General features: G+C 42.2%; 1 protein-coding gene across 8 annotated transcripts in view; it reads right to left on the bottom strand.

Annotated features, from left to right (window-relative positions):
• Nucleotides 1-642: 642 nt before the first annotated feature.
• The window catches only part of KATNAL2 (katanin catalytic subunit A1 like 2), a 78,699-nt gene continuing 59,082 nt past the window's right edge, over nucleotides 643-20,259 (bottom strand). For 5 of the 8 annotated variants that reach the window (XM_008525215.2, XM_008525217.2, XM_070630103.1 and 2 more), the window contains 4 exons: nucleotides 18,371-18,481; nucleotides 2,495-2,657; nucleotides 1,576-1,678; nucleotides 643-1,061 (listed from right to left, as the gene is read on the bottom strand). In XM_008525215.2, coding sequence (XP_008523437.1) covers nucleotides 922-1,061; nucleotides 1,576-1,678; nucleotides 2,495-2,657; nucleotides 18,371-18,481 — 517 coding nt within the window. In that variant the 3' untranslated portion in view covers nucleotides 643-921. The remainder of the gene's footprint in view (nucleotides 1,062-1,575; nucleotides 1,679-2,494; nucleotides 2,658-18,370; nucleotides 18,482-20,259) is intronic. The other 3 variants (XM_070630104.1, XM_070630105.1, XM_008525216.2) reach the window with 1 other exon arrangement.

The following is a 20,259-nucleotide window of genomic DNA, read 5'->3' as shown; positions in this document are numbered from 1 at the left end:
TAAAACAAGCTGGTAGCTGGTGCTGGTGGTGTGCTAGTCACCATTGCTGTTAACTCTAGACTCAAAACGCTCATCTCTAGAGATCTGTCAGTGACATTTCCTAGTGGAGCCTAGTCTGGTAGGGGTCAGAATTAGGGAGAGCTGATGAGAGTCAGAATATTGTCAAAAGAAACAGAGTATTTTGCTTCTCTGCTCCCGTCCTTATCCAGCCTTGAACTGTGAGCTGGTCAGATGGTCTGTCAAGCTTAGCTGCTTTTTTTTTTTTTTAAAGATTGGCACCTGAGCTAACAACTCTTGCCAATCTTTTTTTTTTCCTTTCTGCTTTTTCTCCCCAAATCCCTCCACTACATAGTTGTGTATTCTAGTTGTGGGTCCTTCTAGTTATGGCACGTGGGACACTGCCTCAGCATGGCCTGATGAGCGGTGCCATGTCAGCGCCCAGGATCCGAACCAGCAAAACCCTGGGCCGCCACAGCAGAGCGCGCAAACTTAACCACTCGGCCCCCGGGCCCCCAAGCTTAGCTTCTAATTGGCTCCCCAACTGAGAACCACCCTGTGCATTCCAACACAACTTTCCTAACTACATACATCTTTTTCTTCAAATGAAAAGACCAGTTCACAAATGAGGAACACTACAAGAAATTGTTCATGAAAATTTTATGGAGTCTAATTGTGAGAAAAGTCTCTGTTGCCTGACCTACTGGCACATGTACCTGTAATTGAAATCTTCATATTTTGCTGGCATCAGTCATGAAAAATTAGCCAAAATATCTCATGTTAACAATCCAGTTGTCCAACTTTATCCAGTCTTCAAGAATAAGTTTCTTTTGTCGATTCCAATCATGTTCTTCTTTCCCTTACACTAATAAACCAGGAGGCCTCTATGGTTGTCTTTGTGGCCGGGTCAGGGTAAATGTGATTTCAAACAGACTCGAACTCACTTTGCCAGGCTGAGTATCTCTGAGTCAGATTCTTTGCTGAAGGCTTGGTGTGAGCTAACACATCCAGAAAGTCGGCAGTGGTCACTGTATCCAGCTGGATCCCAGGTAAATTGCTGCTCTCTAGATAAAAAGAAAGAGTAACAGCACAACAATTGACCTCATGGTGATCAATGCTCTTGAAATGCTAATAGACCTTCTTTCCAGACAATGCATAATGCAGCATTCTTAATGGTTAATGCAGCAAAAGGCAAGACTAAAGAGGGCTAGGGAAAAATTTCTTTAATGTGCAACTCGGCCCCTGAAGCCCCGACAAAAAATGTGACTTAAATGTATCATTATTCAAGTATTATTTAATATTTATATATTGCCTCAAATGGATCCAGCGCAGCGTCATAGTGTGCCAGAGAAATAAAAGCTCAAGCTCTCAGGAGTTTATCATCTGGAGGCAAAGTCAATCCAAATCAGAACACCAGAGGAGGAATGAGTTGAGTGCAAGAGAGACGATTTGACCAAACAATGTTCTAAGTGTAAAGAGCCGTTAAGAACAGGAGCCAGGCTCCCTCTGCTGGTGGAAGTTGGATTTTTTTTTTTAAACAATTTCTCCCAGAGCCCCGTTGCTGTGATCCCAGCATACCTGACTGGTGATTTTCAAGTGCGTGGAAGATCTTCCTCACAGGCCGCATGGCTGCTTCCCTGCAGACTAGCTTAATGTCTGAGCCCGAGTAGCCCTCAGTCTCCTGAAACAGCCACAACCCCAGCCGTTGGTCAGCAGGCAGAATGCTGGTGGGGATTACATTCTTGTAGCCAGGACCCAGCCTCAGAGCCCCTGTTTGGATTCTCTACCTAGCCCCCATGAACACCATACAGAGATTCCCAGGTATGTTATGCTTGGGGGAAGAGAGACTGCTAACACATTTGGATGACCTGTGAAGCTGGGCAATAAATCACTTCCTAACACCATCCAAATGTATGTTGGAAGATGCTGGGGAAGGCCTAGACCACCCAAGTTAGCCTAATGGGCCCCTCGTGCCCAAATCAGGATGATCAAATTTGGTAGGCACTTTTGTTCTTGTAAATAACATCACACCTGCCTTTGAGGAACCTCAGAGAACATCAGGTTCAAGTGTCCAGGGACAATGGGAATAAGACATGTACCTAGGGCTTTTCCGTTTGTGGAAGACTTTCATTTAGTCATCACAGCAATCCTTTGTGGCATTTCTGTTACCCATTTTACAGATGAAGAAGCCGAGGCTCAGAAAGTAAGTGACTGTCCTGAGGCCACACAGCTAATGAGGGGCAGGGCCAGGATTTGACCGTGGGTTGTCCGAGTCTAAACCCTATGCTATGCCCACTACATCACGTTGTTTCCCTCTGCTTGGTTGTTTCCAAGTGACAAAGCTCACTCTTTCTGGAACAAGAGGCCCATTGCATTGCTGGGCAGCTTGGATCTTTTCTAAGTGACTCAAGGAAGATGCTCCAAACAGCTTATGAGAAGAGCTGGCCTAGAAGACTGCCATGTGTGGCCGCTTGGCCCGCAGATCCAGGCAGCTTACCCGGCTCAGCACGCTGTACTCCAGCTCTGTGCGCAGTTCCAGGGCTCTGCTCTTGCTCACAGGGGGCAGCCAGTGGTGGATCATGGCCTGCCTTGCCTCCCGGCTGGGGAGATCAACCAGAATCCTCTTCTCCAGGCGGCGTAACATGGCGCAGTCCAGCTCCCTGAAATTACATCAGAAACAGAGGGTTCAGCTGGGGCAGTAAACTCACTTCCTAAGCAACAACTCTATTTTAAGAACAATTTAGCATTGGAGGAAGCAATTCTGCATTTTGACTGTTAGTCTACATCTGTGCCTGTGTGGATAGGGCAGTTACTTCATGTTGTTTGGAAGAAAGAAGTGGTTAAAAAAAGAAAAGAAAAGATATCCCCAAAATACCTCATGTAAAGGAGGTAATTTTAGGTCACTTAATTTTGGGGAAAAAAAATCCAGCTAACAACAACCAAACATATGAGCATTCCCATTGCAGTCATAACATGAATTATTCACTCTGATCCTGCTAGTGAGTAAATTATTCCTGACAATAACTTGGGTACTCGGGGAAGTACACTAATTCTCCTCAAACTTGCATACATTCTGGAGCGAATGACCATATCACTCCTTTGCTCTGGTGAACTCAAAGAGCGGATGCTCCTTCCAGGGTGCCCGATGCAAAAGTGGTCCTTTGAGACACTCACTCCCGCTCCTCCCATAACACCATCAGCCAAGTTTATGCAATTTTGCATCTGCAGGCCATTCGCCCAAATTTCTTAATATGAAATTTTCAAACACATAGAAAAGTAGAATAAAACAATGAATATCCATCTCCATGCACGTTCCATCTTGATTCAACAACAGTTAACTTTTTGCCATATCTGCTTCATTTCTATTTATCTAGCTAAATTATTCCAGAGTAAGTCACATCATGAAAGCCCACCCCTAAATGCTCCAGCATGCTTTTCCCAAATAAGGGACACTTTCTTAATAGCTACAATTATGACACCTAACAGAATTAACACTGATTGCATAATACGTCTAATGCTCATTCCATATTCAAATCTCTCTGTCCCAAAAATATCTTTCAGAGTTTTTCCCACCAAAATCCAATCAAGGATTATGCATTACATATGGTTATGTTTCTTAAATCTCTTTTAATTTAGACCAGGCTCCTTATACTCACCCCTTTTTGGAAAGATAAGGCCAGTTGTAGAATGTCCTAACAATTTAGATTCACCTGGTATTTTCCTCATGCTATCAGGTAGCTGGTTCCTCTATCCCCTGTCCTCTAAGATGGACATTAGATCTAAAAGCTTAATTAGAATCAGGGTAAACATTTTTGGCAAGTATATTTCATAGATGATGATGTTTCTTCATATTCATTACATCGGGATCCACATGTTGGTGTCTTACTATTAGCAATGTGATGTTTAATTACTGGGATCATCTGGTGACCACGGATCTCTCCACTGTAAAGAAAACATCTCTTTGCAAGTAGTAAGTATCCTATGTACAATACAGTCATGTGCTGCATAACGGCTTTATGGTTGACGATGGACTGCATATTTGATGGTGGTCCCAGAAGATTAGTACCATAGAGCCTAGGTATGTAGTTGCTTATACCATCTGGGTTTGTGTAAGCACACGCTATGATATTCACACAGCGACAAAATCACCTAACGATGCATTTCTCAGAACATATCCCTGTCGTTAAGAGACGCATGACTACACTTCGGCACCATGTGAATACCCCCATTTCCCATCCCCTTTCAATTAGTGGTTTTAGCATCTGTTAATGATCTTTGAATCAATTATTTCACAAGAGTAAAAAAAATGGTGATTTAAAAAAGTTTTTTCATTCCAAATGTATTATTTGGAATTATTATGTAAAGTAGAGCTTTCCCTCATTACCTGGGACTCTTTGATTACCCTGAATTACCAGTCCTGTTATCAATAGATCATTTTGAGTGTAAGTCTGTGAAATCTTTAGTGTTAAAATTTCAAGTTCCTACCAGGGAGGGAAACATCTGTTTGTTTTTCTAGTATATCAATTAGGAAGTGCCTGTGCTTGTCCAGCTTAACCTCTGATAAGTGAAAACGTCATCATCAGATATTTCCCATTCATAACGACACCGAGACTTTCTAAAGCATCCCCCCATTTTTCTTACTCTCATTCTGAATCTATGTCATATTTCCTTTTAAATTGAAAAATGAAAACACCCTTCTGGGGAGCATATCTGAATCCTAAGTTGGAGTGACCAGATTTCTTTAAAGGCTGTGTCTTCTCTTTACCTATTATTCCTCCAATCCTCATCTGAGAATCCCTAGTCCAGGGGTGCCTTACCAGCAATAACAATTACCCTATTTCTTTTTCGCATTTGCTTTTTTCTTTATGAGCCTAATTCTGTTGTACATCCACCTTGTTCTTTCTCGGTCTCACATCAGAGACTCAGCCACCTCTTCCCCTTCACAACCGTCCCCTCCTCTCAAGGCCAACATTCGCATTCCAGGCACAGGGTCACGGAAACTGCAGACCTCTAGGAGGTTACTTTCCATATTTGAAATATTAGTGAAGGTTAATGCTTAAATAGCACTCACTATGTGGCAGGCACTGTTTTAAACATTTTACAGATCCTAATTCGTTTAACTCTCACAACAACCCTGTGAGGTAGGTACTACTATTATCTCCATTTTAAAATGTGGAAACTGAGGCTCAGAGGTTCGGGAGCTTGCTTGAGGCCAGAAAGCTAGTGAATGGTGGCACTGGACTTGAACCCAAACAGTGAGACTCTGGAGCCTGTGCCTCAGTCATTGGTGTGACGCCAGCGCAGTGTCTGTAAGCAGAGCCCACGTCACATCGTGGTGAAATTTCAGAACCCTGAGAACGAAGAGAGGATCATAAGAGCTTCCAGAGAGGAAAACCAGGCTACATACAATGGATTAAGAGCAAGACTTCTCATCAGCAACGTGAGAGATTAAAAGAAAATAGAACAATGCCTTCAAAGTTCTGAGGAAAAATAATTTCCAATGTAGAAATCCGTATCTTGATCAAACAAGTAAGTTGGAGATTAGAATAAAGATATTTTCAACATGCAAAGCCTAAAAAAGTATACCTGCCGTGTACCCTTTATCAGGAAAGTCCTGGAGGACCAAAGGGAGAGTAAACAAACCAAAGGGCTAGATGGACCCAAGGACGGAGTCTCGGGCACAGAACGAGAAGGAGATCTGCAGGACGGGGAGGTGAGGTCCCAGGTGTCCTTATCTACTGGGGGCAGAGGACAACTGGTTCAGTTTGGAGTTGGTAAGAAGGTTCTAGAAGACATGTCTCCAAGAAGATGAAATTGGTAGAGTACCTAGTGTGTCCGAATGAGTGCAGAGTCAATCTAGACAGTTAGCAGAGGGTTGTGACTAGTTAGTGGGAGGAGACGGTGAAGGGCGTGGGCAAGGAAAGGAGAGAGGGGAAAGAAGCGAAATCAGTAAACTCACATTTTGGAAATTCAGTTCAGTGCAGCAGTATGGACCACCTGCCAGGCGTTTTGCCGCTGCTAAGTCTCCAATAGGCAGAAATGAGTAAGACAAATTCCCTACTTACAGGTAACGAAAGGCAATAACAGGGAGGTTTTGGCCTCGGACTGTAGGAACGTTGTCCTGGAAACTTCAAAGATAGAGGAAGACTTGAGATCAGACTGCAAACCAGGAAGGAAGGGAGAATAAGCTGAAGAAGTGTCAGCGCTAGGAGAGGCGAGCAGTTGCCGTAATTCTTCCAAGGACTTTCCTTGGACCAGCTGCCCTCTGCCAGGGGATTGCAGAAGGAAGACTCCTTTGTAGGGACACCTTCTTCTGGGTCTCCCTATCCCATCCAGAGTGACTTCCGACTGAAAGGAAGACCATGTCCCAGAATGCCCTAGGAAAGTAGAGCCATGCAGAGGGAGGTGGGAAAACAATTCCTCACTATAGATGTCTGTATTGATCAGCTAATGCCCTAAAGCAAGAGATTCACCTCAGAACTGCTTGTGGGCACAAAACAAGTGCAACTCTCTGACAGCCAGCCCTGATGAATGTACTTTTAATGACATCAATAATAATATAATCATACAAGGGAGGAAACAAAGGACAAATGGAATGCACCCAGGAATCATTCTTTATGCCAATATACTTGTAAAAAAAATTTAACCTGTGGCAACTAGAAAACACTCACTGTTAGCTCTTACACTTTGATTTTTGACTAGTTATTCTGTTCTCATGTCTCCCTTATTTTGGTCAGTTAGTACTTCCATCAACTCAAAGGTCAAAAGAAACTAGTGAGAGTGACATGTGACACAGCAAAGGCTCACAGATCCCAGAGCCTGGCCACTGGACCTATGCCCACTGCTATATACAAGGTGGCAGTGCCCACTGGCCACCTGGTCAGTTTACCTTGGCTTGACCTGAGCACTGGGCTCCTGCGCCAAACCTTCAGGGCCCTTCCTCAGCCCCTCGGCCTGTCTTCTCTGATAAACCATATGGTTCTGGGGACAGTGATCATTCCGAATTTTACAGAATGTGGAAACCAAACATAATTCTAGTTCATTCATTCAATAGTTTAAACATTAAGTTCAAACTCTCTCAGCGTGGTAAGAGAAAAGCAGCCTTCGGTTTTGTAAGCAAAGTCTTTCCAGTATGTCCGTAGCAACATGAAGCTAGTGATCGTAACAATCCTTGAAGAGCAGATGAAGGAATTGTAGTAATCTTTGGCAGATGACGAGGAGCCAATGAATAAAGAAGGTTACCTTGTCTCCCACAGGGAGCCCTGCATAAGCTGACTCCTACCTACATTTCCTTCTCTGAACCTACCTTTTGCCATCCCAGTTGAGCTGCTTCTTATGCCATTTTCTTTACGTGGAACTTCTACGTTGTCTACCAAGAGCCATGTCATCTTTACAGGCCTAGTCCGGGTGCTCTCTATCCTAGACAGCCTTTCCCTTTGTTTTTTCTTTTAAACATCTGTCATAAAAAATTGCCTCTTCCCTATACAATTTTATTCTACTTATTGTCTGTACCAGTTACATGGTGCTGGCTATATCCTCACTTCATAGTTATTTGTGTTTATATCTCATCCATTGTCCCATCAGATAGCCAGCTTCTAGAGGCCAAGGACCATGGACCGACCATATGTCTCAAGGACCCCCTCCCTCCATCATGCAGAATGCTCACAATAGGTACTCAATAGATCCTACTTGGATGGATGAATGAACTTTTGGTGCAGGGCTATTGGCTTCATGTCAAATGGCCTGCTTCCTTAAAGCCCAGTATTTATTTATGAAGGTGAATATGCTTTGTTGAAAATTAGCATTTTATAATCAACATTAGCTCTAATTAATAGAGAACATCAGCATCAACTTGGGCAATGGGAATAAAACATTTTATTTTCATCTATAGTGAAAACAAGAGAAACAATGATTTTAAAGGATGATTCATCCAACTCACTTGGGTGAGCAGTGCTTGTGAAGATGAACTGAAAGCTGTAGTCTCCACGTGGGGCCTCGCATCTCCAGAGACTCCACTTCTCATTCTGAGGCATGAGCTCCCAAGCATGAGACAAGGGGATCTAGCAGGCGAGTCTGGAGCAATCAGTTCAGTTTATGTCCTACTGATGAGTACGTTAAGAACATCATTGCTTTATAATACAGAATGAAAATTACTTCTAATTACTACAATACCAACAAAGAAGATATATTCCCATTACTCTTGCCAGAAAATATATTACCAATAATTGAGAAAAAAAAAAAAAAGGAAGGTTCTGTTTCCAGCAAAATGATGAACTAGATATCCAGAAATCTCTTGCTATAAAGCCCGTTAAAAAGCTTGATGAATCAGGAAACACTTTCTGAATACACAAGAAATGCGTCCACAAGGAAGCAGTGCCAAAATTCTCAAAGACTGAAAATGAAGAGGAAGCTAAAACTCAAGACAGGGCAGTTGAAGTTGAAGCTGTGGCTGATTTGGGGGTGTTTGCCCCTTGGTTACAAAAAGGTTTGGATTTGGAAGTCTACATAGGGGATAGCATAGAAAGCCTTGGGCCCATTCAAGATGAGAGGGGGAGTCAAGACCCATCACATAAAAGAACCAGAGGGTACATCCTCTATGGAAGGGTGGGTTAGAAAAACCTCCCCACAGGCAATGGAAGGAACCAAGGAAATTGGTCTGTCTTGCACTTTGGGGTGGGAAAATGTGAAAACGTCATCACTGATCATTCAGAACCACAGACCTACCCTTGTTGGCATGGTCAAAGAAACCCCAAGCTGAGAAATTATCTTAAAGTGGTTCAAAGTCTGACACAGTCAAACATAAATTTTCTCTGGAGGGACACATGCAAGACTCCCACAGATAGAGTCCCCCTTATTAAATGCAAACTCATCATCTAAAATTACGAAACATATAACAAACCACCGTGAATGAGAGCCAGCAGAAATAACTAACAACAGACTCTGCTGATACAGAGGATAAAATAATTGTGTGAAAGATGTATAAAGAGATAAAAGAGGGAATCGAAAATATGAGCAAAGGATTTGCACTTCTGGCCAAGATGGAGTAGCCCGTTCCTCTCTCGTCCACCCTTACAACCAAAATCCCTGGATATCAGGGAACAGATAAACACAGGGGGACACTGAAAGGTGGAAAGAAGGAGGAGGACTGGCTGGTATCTCAGGTCTTGAGGAATGACATGGCAATATTCTCAGGGTTTTCTTTTTGGCTCCCATATACCCCCAGTGGGGTGCTGCAGAAACCTGCTAACATGCGCTGACAAAAGCCCGTTCTCCCTAGCCAAAGGTCTGGGAAAAGGAGGGCTACCAGGGCAGAAGAACTTTGGGATGATACCTGCCCTATTCCAGCCAAACACCAAAAGGAAAACTGCATTCTCATCTCACAGTGGCCATGGGGCCAAGCTGGGAGCCGAGTCATGGCGGAAGGAGCAGGGGCAAAAGGCTGGTGCCATATTAAAACCCTCAAGAAAAAGAAAAGTCAAATAAATTATGTAATTCTATATGAGATTAGGTAGATTTTCAAAGTTGTCCACAATATAAGTGAAAGAAAAGAAAAACAGGTCATAGAAAAAAATAACATGCATCCATAGGATGATCACATTTTTGTTTCTGTGTGTGTGTGTGTGTGTGTGTGTGTGTGTTTGTGTGTGTTTGTGTACAGTTGTAGGGGACTGTTCATTTTCAAGCAATACCAAAGCATATGAAATGTGATTTTTATAATGAACATGTATTAGTTTTCTAAACAGCTAAAATGATAAAATTAATTCCTTCTTGGGGGAAAAGAATGACACAGGATGATACACAGGCAACAAATGATAACAAATAACCAAACTATTTTCACCAAGAGAGTGTATACAAAGATGAAAATATTTGTGTCACAGTGGTGAAATTATGAGTAGTTTTTTTCTATTTCTCAAATTTTCTATAACATGGGTATATTAATTTTATACTTTTTAAAATTTGGTTTCAAAATTATAGTTCAAACATCAACCTGCACCCTATTAAGAAGAAAAAGTAATGCCATGGTAGGCCGGCTTGGAAGTGATTTACGTCTGATGGAACAAACAGAGTAAGGTGTGAATGGGGCAAGGGCAAGGTCACAACTAGTAACTCCTGCTCAGTCAGTCGTGTGCCTGCCCCATTGCACCTACCAAATTCTGCATCACACAGTGCTTTCCTGGTTGTATCAGAATCCCATATCAACCACATGTGCAGGATCATGGATTTGATATTATTGCATGGGATAGTGAAGTTCTGTATGGAGAAAAGCAATTTCAGGCAAAACAATTTGACGCTGGTAGGCACAAAAATGCTACAAAAGATTTAAAAAGTCTGCAAGCATGACTGAATGTGATTGCAATGAAAGATGCAATCATCAGATCAGAGTGAGTTCATGCAAACCACTATTTCCCAAAAGGGTTTTCAAATGAACACTGGTCTTGCGAGATGCTCCCTGAGGAAAGGATTCTGGAGTCCAATAAGGGTGGAAATCACTGCTTTCTCATATCTTCTCTTGGAGAGTCACAACACACATAGCATCTTAAAGACACTGAGAAGTCCTACCATGGGGGAAACCAGTTGAACTGTCCTTAACTCAGTATCTCCTGAACTTAGTAGACCACTAGATCCCATTTTTTGGATAATGCTTACTGACCTGTGGCAGACTACTCTTAGAGAAATGTTGATCTAGAAGATGATGATAGTCAAGGCATGAGCCCAAAGGTAGACCTCAGATAGCACAGCTTCTCCCTGGAGCCCAGGACCTGCATGGAGTTATTGTGGAAAGAGCTGGGGTTATGTCTCCTGAGCTCTTCCATCACATGCATACACTTCTATAGAAATACCACACCAGACAGGGGAGAGTTCACATGGGAAGGTGAGTTTACACAGGTACATTTTTGCACATTCCCAGTGCAAAAATCTCCTGGATCGTATACTTTCTTCTAAATATCAGGATTTTAGGGGTGTTTTTAATCCAGAGTTTAGTCATCCCAGGTGTCTGATTTTTAAGAGGGATAGTGAAATTTCTAGACCTTTTTCAAATAGTAAGGAAAAGATGAGTTTCAACATGCTTCACACATACAATTTTCACATCTTATTTGTACAAACTACCATTAAGTTAAATAGACATCTAAAGATGGCATTTGCCTTAATGGCCGTGTTCAGTATTTAGTTTCCCTCTGGACTCCTCGGCCTGAGCTTGTGAATACTCAACAATCGAGGTGGGTCAAATTAGCCCTAATTGTGCTCGCTAAACATTTCTTCCATGGCTATTACTTTAAGTGGTAATATTAAAGATGCAACATTTGTTATTGTTCTCGTTGCTTATTTACACATCAAATGACACAGATGAGCTGTTATTTCTTGCCTCCTTCTTGTCCTCTCTGTGATGCTAGTGACCAGGGAAGGCACTCCTCAGAGGAGATGCACTGAATAAACAAAGATGCTGCATGCCATCTCACTGATAAGAAGGGAGAAAGTGGCTGCCCCTTTGAGACAGAATGGATTGTCTAGGGAAAATGATAAATTAACAGGCAGTAAACAATAGCCTAGTGCCCTGAAAGATGCTACAAATGAGAACTACCACTACCCAATCAAAGAATTTCTTTTGGTTGGGGCCGGCCCAGTGGCACAGCAGTTAAGTGCACACATTCCGCTTTGGTGGCCGGCTTGGATCCTGGGTGCGGACATGGCACCACTTGTCAAGCCATGCTGTGGCAGGCATCCCACATATAAAGTAGAGGAAGACGGGCACAGATGTTAGCTCAGGGCCAGGCTTGCTCAGCAAGAAGAGGAGGGTTGGCAGCAGATGTTAGCTCAGGGCTAATCTTCCTCAAAAAAAAAAAAAAAGAATTTCTTTTGGGATTTTAGAACTGGGTTTTTACACAGTTTGATATGATTTACTTATTTCCTCCAGAAGGACAAACTGCTTCAATCAGATAAAGACCCTGAAGGCCAATATTCTTCTGAAGTTCCAACATTCTTGATAAAAATACACTATTTCCTCACAGGAGGACTTGGGCGAGATGTAGCCAGGGACTTAAAAAACCTTTGATACGGTATTCCTACTTCGAAAAATCTGTCCTAAGGAAATATCCAGATTTTAGTCAAAGATTTTTATTCGAGGAAGTCCATTTCAGTGTTATTTATAATAGAGAAAAGTTGGGAGCATCATATATGTTCAACAGGAAAGGAATGACTAACTAAGGTATGGTGCATTCACATGTGGGAATTTTAGGCAGCCATTACAAAATCCAATTTTCAACGAATATTTAATGACAATGGAAATGTTCTTACTATAATGTTAACTAATGAAAGTAGGACCCTAGTGGGAATACAAAATATACAACCTCTATGGAGGGAAATTTGGCAATCTCCATTATAATTTCATGCACACTAACCCTTTGACACATGGGGCCGGCCCAGTGGCACAGCGGTTGAGTTCTCACATTCCGCTTCAGTGGCCCGGGGTTCGCTGGTTTGGATCCGGGTGTGGACATGGCACCGCTTGGAAAAGCCATGCTGTGGTAAGCGTCCCACATATAAAGTAGAGGAAGATGGGCACGGATGTTAGCTCAGGGCCAGTCTTCCTCAGCAAAAAGAGGAGGATTGGCAGCAGTTAGCTCAGGGCTAATCTTCCTCAAAAAAAAAAATCCTTTGACACGACAATTCTACTTCCAGGAACCTACCCCAAAGATACACTGGCAAATACACAAGTGATATATGGACACTGTTACTCACTGCAGCATTATTTTTAATAGCAAAAGAGTAGGAATAACCCAAACGCCCATCATCAGGTGATTGGGATAGATTATCATATGCACAAAATGGAACATAAGCAGCTATAAAGGGAGTAAGAAAGAACTTTCTATACTTATTTGGAAAGATCTCCAAAACACTTTGTTAAGAAAAAAAATCAAGACACGAACAATTATATCATATGGACCTTTTGAGTAAGCAAAGCAAGTTCAGTTATTTTATGGAGTTTTAAAATAAAACCTTGAGTTTAGCTGTGGAGCACATGACAGCCTGTCTCTATATAATGTCTGTCAGTTCCATCCATTAGTCCAGTGAGTCTCAACTGGGGGTGATTTTGCCCCCCGGGAAACATCTGGCAATATCTGGAGACATACTTCAGTTGTCACATCTTGGGGAGGTGGGGAGGTGCTGTTGGCACCTAGTGTGGAGAGGCCAGAGATGCTGCTCAGCAGCATACAATGCACAGCACAGCCCTTCACAGCAAAAAGTCATCTGGCCCCAAATGACAACAGTGCTAAGGTTGAGAAACCCTGAATCAGCTCTTCCATCTTAGGCCAGATCTGTGCCGTTTTCCTCATCAAAATGTTACTGTCACGGTAGTATTGGTGTTATTACTGAGAAACTCTGTTATCTACACAAACATAAACTATATTTACATATTAGGATAAAGTGAATGTTAATTATGTAAATGTTGTTAAGAACTAATATTTCACAATTAGAGAAAAGATACAAATATAAAATCAAATGATTCGGGCCTGGCCCATGGCAGAGTGGTTAAGTTTGTGCGCTCCGCTTCGGCGGCCCCGGGTTTCGCCATTTCGGATCCTGGGTGTAGACATGGCACTGCTCATCAGGCCACGCTGAGGTGGCACCCCACATGCCACAACTAGAAGGACCCACAAGTGAAAATACACAACTACGTACCAGGGGGCTTTGGGGAGAAAAAGGAAAAAATAAAATCTCTTAAAATCAAATAATTTAACTAATAACATTATACTCTTAAATTTGAATGGGAAATACTAGTATAAACTCATTATTTGCCTCTTTTTAAAATTATGCATTTCTGGGGGCAGTCCCACGGCTAAGTGGTTAAGTTCACAGGCTCCACTTCGGTGGCCCAGGGTTCACTGGTTCCGATCCTGGGCACGGACCTGACACCACTCATTAAGCCATGGTGTGGTGGCACCCCACATAGAGGAACTAGAATGACCTACAACTAGGATATACAACTATATACTGGGGCTTTGGGGAGAAAAAAAAAAAGAGGAAGATTGGCAAAAGATGTTAGCTTAGGGCCAATCTCCTTACCAAAAGAAAAAAAAATAATGCATTTCCCAGCTCTGCCCAATCAAAAGGCCAAGAAGCAATTATAACCCAGTAGCCAGGAGCAGCCCTAACTGCGAGACTGTCATCTCTAAATATCATTTCCCATTAAAGGGAAGCAGGGCTCTGTGAATCAATGGTTGATTCCAGGTCTGGAGCAGACTGTGCAAACAGAGCCTGGGTCATCTTGGGTAAATAACAAAGAAGCTTAGCCTTGGCCACACCTAACAGCAGAGGAGACTGAAAAATAGAACTCCAAAATTGGGCTTCTGTTATTAAATTAGAGGGGTGAAATGAATATGGGGAGGCACTTATCGATCTCTGCCACAGCAGCATGGGGGCGGACAAATTAGTGTCTGGATCTGCACTGTCCAGTATGGTAGCCACCAACCACATGTAGCTATTGGGCACTTGAAATTGGCTAGTCCAAATTAAATACGCCATAAGTGTAAAATATTACACTGGATTTCAAATATTTTTTTTTTATTTTTCCTTTTTCTCCCAAAGCCCCCCAGCACATAGTTGTGGTGTATTTTTAGTTGTGGGTCCTTCTAGTTGTGGCATGTGGGATGCCACCTCAATGTGGCTTGATGAGTGGTGCCATGTCTGCACCCAGGATCCAAAATGGCGAAACCCTGGGCCGCTGAAGCAGAGCACCAACTTAACCACTCTGCCATGGGACCGACCCCCCGGATTTCAAAGATTTAGTATAAAAAATAAAGTAAAAAGTTGCAATAATTTTTATATTAATTACATGTTAAAATGATAATATTTTTGGAGATATTGGGTTAAATAAAATACGTTAAAATTAATTTTATCTGTTTCTTTTTATTTTTTTTTTAATGTGGCTACTAAAATATTTAAAAGTGCACGTATGCCTCACATTATACTTCTTTTAGACAGCGCTGCTGTAGAATAACCAGTTACAATGTCTTCTGAGAGTCTGCAGGCTTGGGAAGTGGGACTGACAGGGGAAGTTTAGCAAGGGCAGAAAGAGAGAAAGAAGAACCAAAAAGTTCAGAAAGGGAGAAAGGGAGGGAGGGAGGAAGGACTAGTGACCGTGGAATGGGAGAAAATATCTGCAGATCAAATATCTGACAGAGGACTTGTACATATAAAAGACAGACTATATAAAACAAATCTCACAACAATAATAAAAAGACAAGTATTTACGTGGACAAAGGATTTGAAAAGACATTTCTCCAAGGAAGATAGGCAGTTGGCCAATAAGCACATGAGAAGATACTCAGTATCATTAGTCACCATAGGAACGCAAATCAAAACTACAGATGCCACTTCTCATCCACTAGGATGGCTGTAGTCAAAAAGACAAATAATAACAAGTGTTGATGAGGATGTGGAGAAATTGGAAACTTCATCCACTGCTGGAAGGAATGTAAAATGATGCAGCTGCTTTGGAAAACAGTTTGGCAGTTTCTTAAATGATTAAACATAGAGTTACCATAATAATTCTACTCGTAGGTATAAGAATAGGCAAACCTATAGAAACAGAAAATAGATTCGTGATCGCCTAGTGCTGGGGGTCTGGGGGATTGCTAATGGGTATAGAGTTTCTTTGGGGGACAAAGAAAAATGTTCCAAAATTGATTGTGTTGATGGTTGTACAATGAAATAAATATAGTTAAAACCATTGAATTGTATACTTCGAATGGGTGAATTTTATGGTATGCAAGTTATATCTCAAGAAAGCTTTTTTAAAAAAAACTAATGAAGTCATACTGAGTCATTAGATCATAGTGAGAGAGAGACTGACTCGTTGGTTACCACTGGAGGTTGTTAGGGCACCAACTCATGACTCTAAAAATCCAAAAGAAAGAATCCTGCCTTTCTAGTATGAACTAGATTTCAGGATAACCAAATAACCCTCTTGGATGAGAGAAGTTCTATTATACAGAATAATTCCAGCTGTCAATCAGAAGGAATGATACAGTCACACTCCTAGTGAAATAAGTGACTTATCAATGGATGCTCAAACTACTGATGGGAACCATAGAGTGGAGGAACCAGGATGACACACCTGAACCCACTGAGAAACCCTGGCATCATCTCAAGCAGGACAACAGGACATGACATACATCTGAATGCAATGCAATGTGATGTACGCAGCATCAACTATGAAGTATGTTTGCCAAAAAATTATATTGATCCTGAATCCAATCAGTCTAACTTTTAGTCTAAAGTAATTATAGGGGTAAGAAGAACGAGCTAAATACAATCATGAGGATACAATGAGCCAAATCCAGAAAGTTTAGACATTCTACAGCACAATTTCCCTGGCAATCAAGTCAATGTCATGTCAAGTAGGGAAAAAAAAGGGAAGGAATCTGTTCTAGATTAAAGACACCAAAGAGAACAACCAATTACAAAATGCAAACCTTATTTGGATACCAGTTCAGTAAACCAATTGTAAAAAGACATTTCTGGAACAATATGGGAAATCTGAATATAAACTGGGTATTAAATGGTATTAAGGAATTAATCTTAATTTTCTTGGGGGTATTAATGGCATCGTGGCAATGTACGAAAATGTCCTTATTTTTAAAAGACGTATACTGACGTATTTATGTGAGAAATAAAACAATAATCTGGGATGTAATTTAAGATATTGCAGCAAAAATGGGGAGCAGGAATAGATGAAATCAACTCGGCAAGATTGTTAGTTATTGAAGCTGACAAATGGCGGATTCGTTGTGCTTTTTTCTCTTCTTCAGAGTTTGCTCGGAATTTTTCAAAATAAAAATTTTTTAAAATCTCAGCAACGCTCGAGGATGCATGGCTTAGAACATATTGGTTGCAAGGTTCATTGTAACGAAGCAATCTGTATATAAACGAATCCAAGCTCAAAAGCACACGTCTTTGCCATTTGACGTGTTGAGAGGCAACTCTTTCAGAAAAGCCCTTCTAAGCTTCTTTCATTTTGGATTGTCTGCTAGCTTTATTTTTTTGGCTCCTCTGAACCATCGTTTCTAGGGCTTACCAAAAACTGGTCATCTTAGGGAAATTACGGCCGCACAGTAACTGCCTCTACAAGAGTCCTGGGCATGCGCCGGGAGCGGGGGCTCTCTATTCCTCCAGAAACTGTGTAGTCTCCTGGGGGCAGGGACCGTCCCAGAGCCGTGCACGAAGCTGTACAGTTTTCACACACCCTCCCCAGCTGACTCTCACAGTGTCCCTGGGACAAAGTAAAGTGGTTGTGATCAACCCTGTTTCAAATAGATAAAGGAACAGAGACTCTTTCTCTAGAGGATTCTACAATCACACTTAAATGATGGTTCTCTGTTTGGACCCCACTTAATACTGTGTATAAACACCGGTATCTTCAAAATGTAAAATGCTGATCACCTTAGCCTAAAGTTGAGGAGAGGTGGAACCACGCATGATTATGCGTGAACATCATGATCTCTTTTCAGTGACTCCTTTGGGAGCCCAGACGATCAGCATGTACCACAGAAGAGTTTCTCATTTCATCTTTGAATGTGGAAACAGAAATGGACGGGGTCGGGGTGGGGGGAAGGCATCACAATTCCCAGCTCTGCTGCAGAGCTGTTGATTTGGGGTCGACTGACCTCCCTTGACCTTCGTTCCCCTCTGCCAAGGGGAGGAGCAGCATTTCCTTACCTGTCTCCTCTCTTACCTGTAGCTCAAAAGAAATAATGGCTGTGAAAATATTCCTGGAATTATAAAGGGATTATATTTTTTAAATATATTTTCCATGTAAATAGTGTTTTTCCCTTGTCAACACCTCTTATTTCCCATTGCCACTTCTAGAATTGATCTTAAACCACTCTGGGATACAGTTTGAATAAAAGACTCTGCGAGTAGATTATATTTTCAATTAGAGATTATTTAGCTTCCTATTTACTGTGCAACATTAAAGAAAAGATTTTCCTCCTAACTAAAAAAAAGTTAAATTTTAATACTGTTAAAATCCAAACATTATTTCCGGAATGTTCCTTGAATCCTGGAGATTTTAGCATTTTACAGTTCTCTGCCAAAGCCCTGTTTAACATACTAAACAACTTGACCTTAAACTCAAAATGTGCATTTTAAATATTGTCAGTGATAGCCCTGGCCTACGTTTCTTCTATTGAGGCAGATTCTTTCATGGTATGGATAGCAAGGACTGAGGACTGGACCAGGAAGGGCTTCAGATTTATCTTCCAGGGCTGGACTCAAGCAACAAGGCTTTGCCCGAAGTGGTCAATATAATGTCTTCATCTGTGCTCAGTGGCTCATGAAAATATATTCAAAGTGTGCACTCTGGATCCCTTACCATGGCAGGTTAGAAGCTGCTAAGACAAACACGAGATCTTCTGAGCGAGCCAGCCCATCCATCTGCACCAGTAATTCTGTCTTCATCCGAAGGCTTCCTTCGTGCTCTCCCCTGGAGAGGGACGAGGAGGTGAGACTGTCCCCAGGCAGAGCCTTTGCTCCCACGACAGGAGTGGCACTCACGGCAGTGACTCAGTGACCACAGCACAGGGGCCCTTCTGACAGCTCACCCCTTCCCTACCTCATGTCTAGGAGCCACTCAGACTAGAGTTGCAGGAAACAAGCACTTTCGTACTATTTTCACATAGAAAGGAATAGAGAGGAAGGAAATGAATATAATGATCATACTGGAAAGAAAACCAAAGGTTGGCAGCAAACTAGAAAGTAACTGAAGGCTGGACAGGGCCTCTCACAGATGAAACGCAGCCTGGCGGTGTCTGCCTGCAGTATCATTTACCCTTCTTAAAAATGGCATAATTGAGGGTAATCCTTTTCATTCATATAGCAGGCATGAAAGTACTTGTACACACAGTATTTTCCTTAATATAATTGACAGATATAAACTGTCAGAGAAGAGGGATGAACTACCACACTGAATCTGTTTCACTCTCTTCTAATATGAGGCAAGAGAATGCGTGGAAACTATGCTTTCCTTGCACAGCGGGCTGGAGACAGTTTTCTGTGCAAATTCATCTTCCAGCCTGCCCCCCTCGCCTCTCCCCTGCCAGAGACCCTCCCACCAAGAAGGGGCTCACTACAGGCCTGAACAGTGCAAACTGGCTCTAAACACTGACCACATTCCGCAGGCTCTGCTTCCTCTTCACTTGTACACATCGAGTTAAAAGGACAAAAGATGCCTTTCTGGAACAACATGACATTCAACTTCTCATCTCCGTGAGTATGTGGTGCAGCCCAAATTAGGTATGTGTCTTTTTAGGAACTCTGCCCCTGACTATCCAACTACCTTTTCATAAGAGAGAAGACACTCTCACAGTGGAGTTATATATTTATTTGGCATTCCCTCGTAATTATTATTCTTTCAACATAATATGACCCAGGAAGTCTCCCGAGCACCTGGCCTTACTCTCTGACCCTTTGAAGAGTCTAGCTTTAAGTTCAAAGTTCCAGAGAAGGAAGCTGACAGTCAGTGGAAAACCTGGAGCACACTCAAGGATAGGAGATGAAGAGTTTCCCAGTTAGCCCAACCAAAGCTACGGGGAACCCTGGGGATGGAGACAGACAAAGCAAATGTCAGAACGCATGCACAGGTCACTGCGGTAAGGGAGCCCAGGCAGGGCAGGTCTTTGCAGAAGGAATGACTGCTAGGGTGGTCTGGTGGATTCCCACCTGGACGCCTGTGCAGTTGTCTGGTCCTGTCAGGCCCCAGAGAGAGGCAGAGCGCCCCAGCCTGCGCTGGCCAGCACCCGTTAAGCCATGGAAATCATCCCATTTCAATCAACGGCATGAATCCCATGCATCTTGGGTACAACTTGATGGTTGTTTTTCCCTACTGGGAAAATGGTTTTCAATAAGTAAAATTTCATAAATTAATTCCTAGCTGTACTTCCAACAAGCTAATCATTTAATTATTACTATTAGTTCTGTCTTGATGAGAGACCATTAGAGGCCATTAACAAATGCAGCTGTGTTGAGATTTCCTGGGGACCTGTGCTTTCAAGCCAGGGGTACCAAGTCTAGTAAAAAGTTTCAAAGAAAACTATCCCTGATGAAGACAGAAAGGCGTTCTTAAAACACACACACACACACACACACACAAGGTTTATTACAGTCTGAGATGTGTTCTTTCCTGCTTCGGACATTACTGGACACTTAATCTTTAGAGATAACATACGTGACATATTAAAAATCGGACAGGCTGAGCCACAACCC

The sequence above is a fragment of the Equus przewalskii genome, chromosome 7 (assembly GCF_037783145.1).
Source record: "Equus przewalskii isolate Varuska chromosome 7, EquPr2, whole genome shotgun sequence".
Taxonomy (NCBI): Eukaryota; Metazoa; Chordata; class Mammalia; order Perissodactyla; family Equidae; genus Equus; species Equus przewalskii.
Note: the sequence above shows the minus strand (reverse complement) of the source record. Positions and strands in the feature narration are given on the sequence as shown.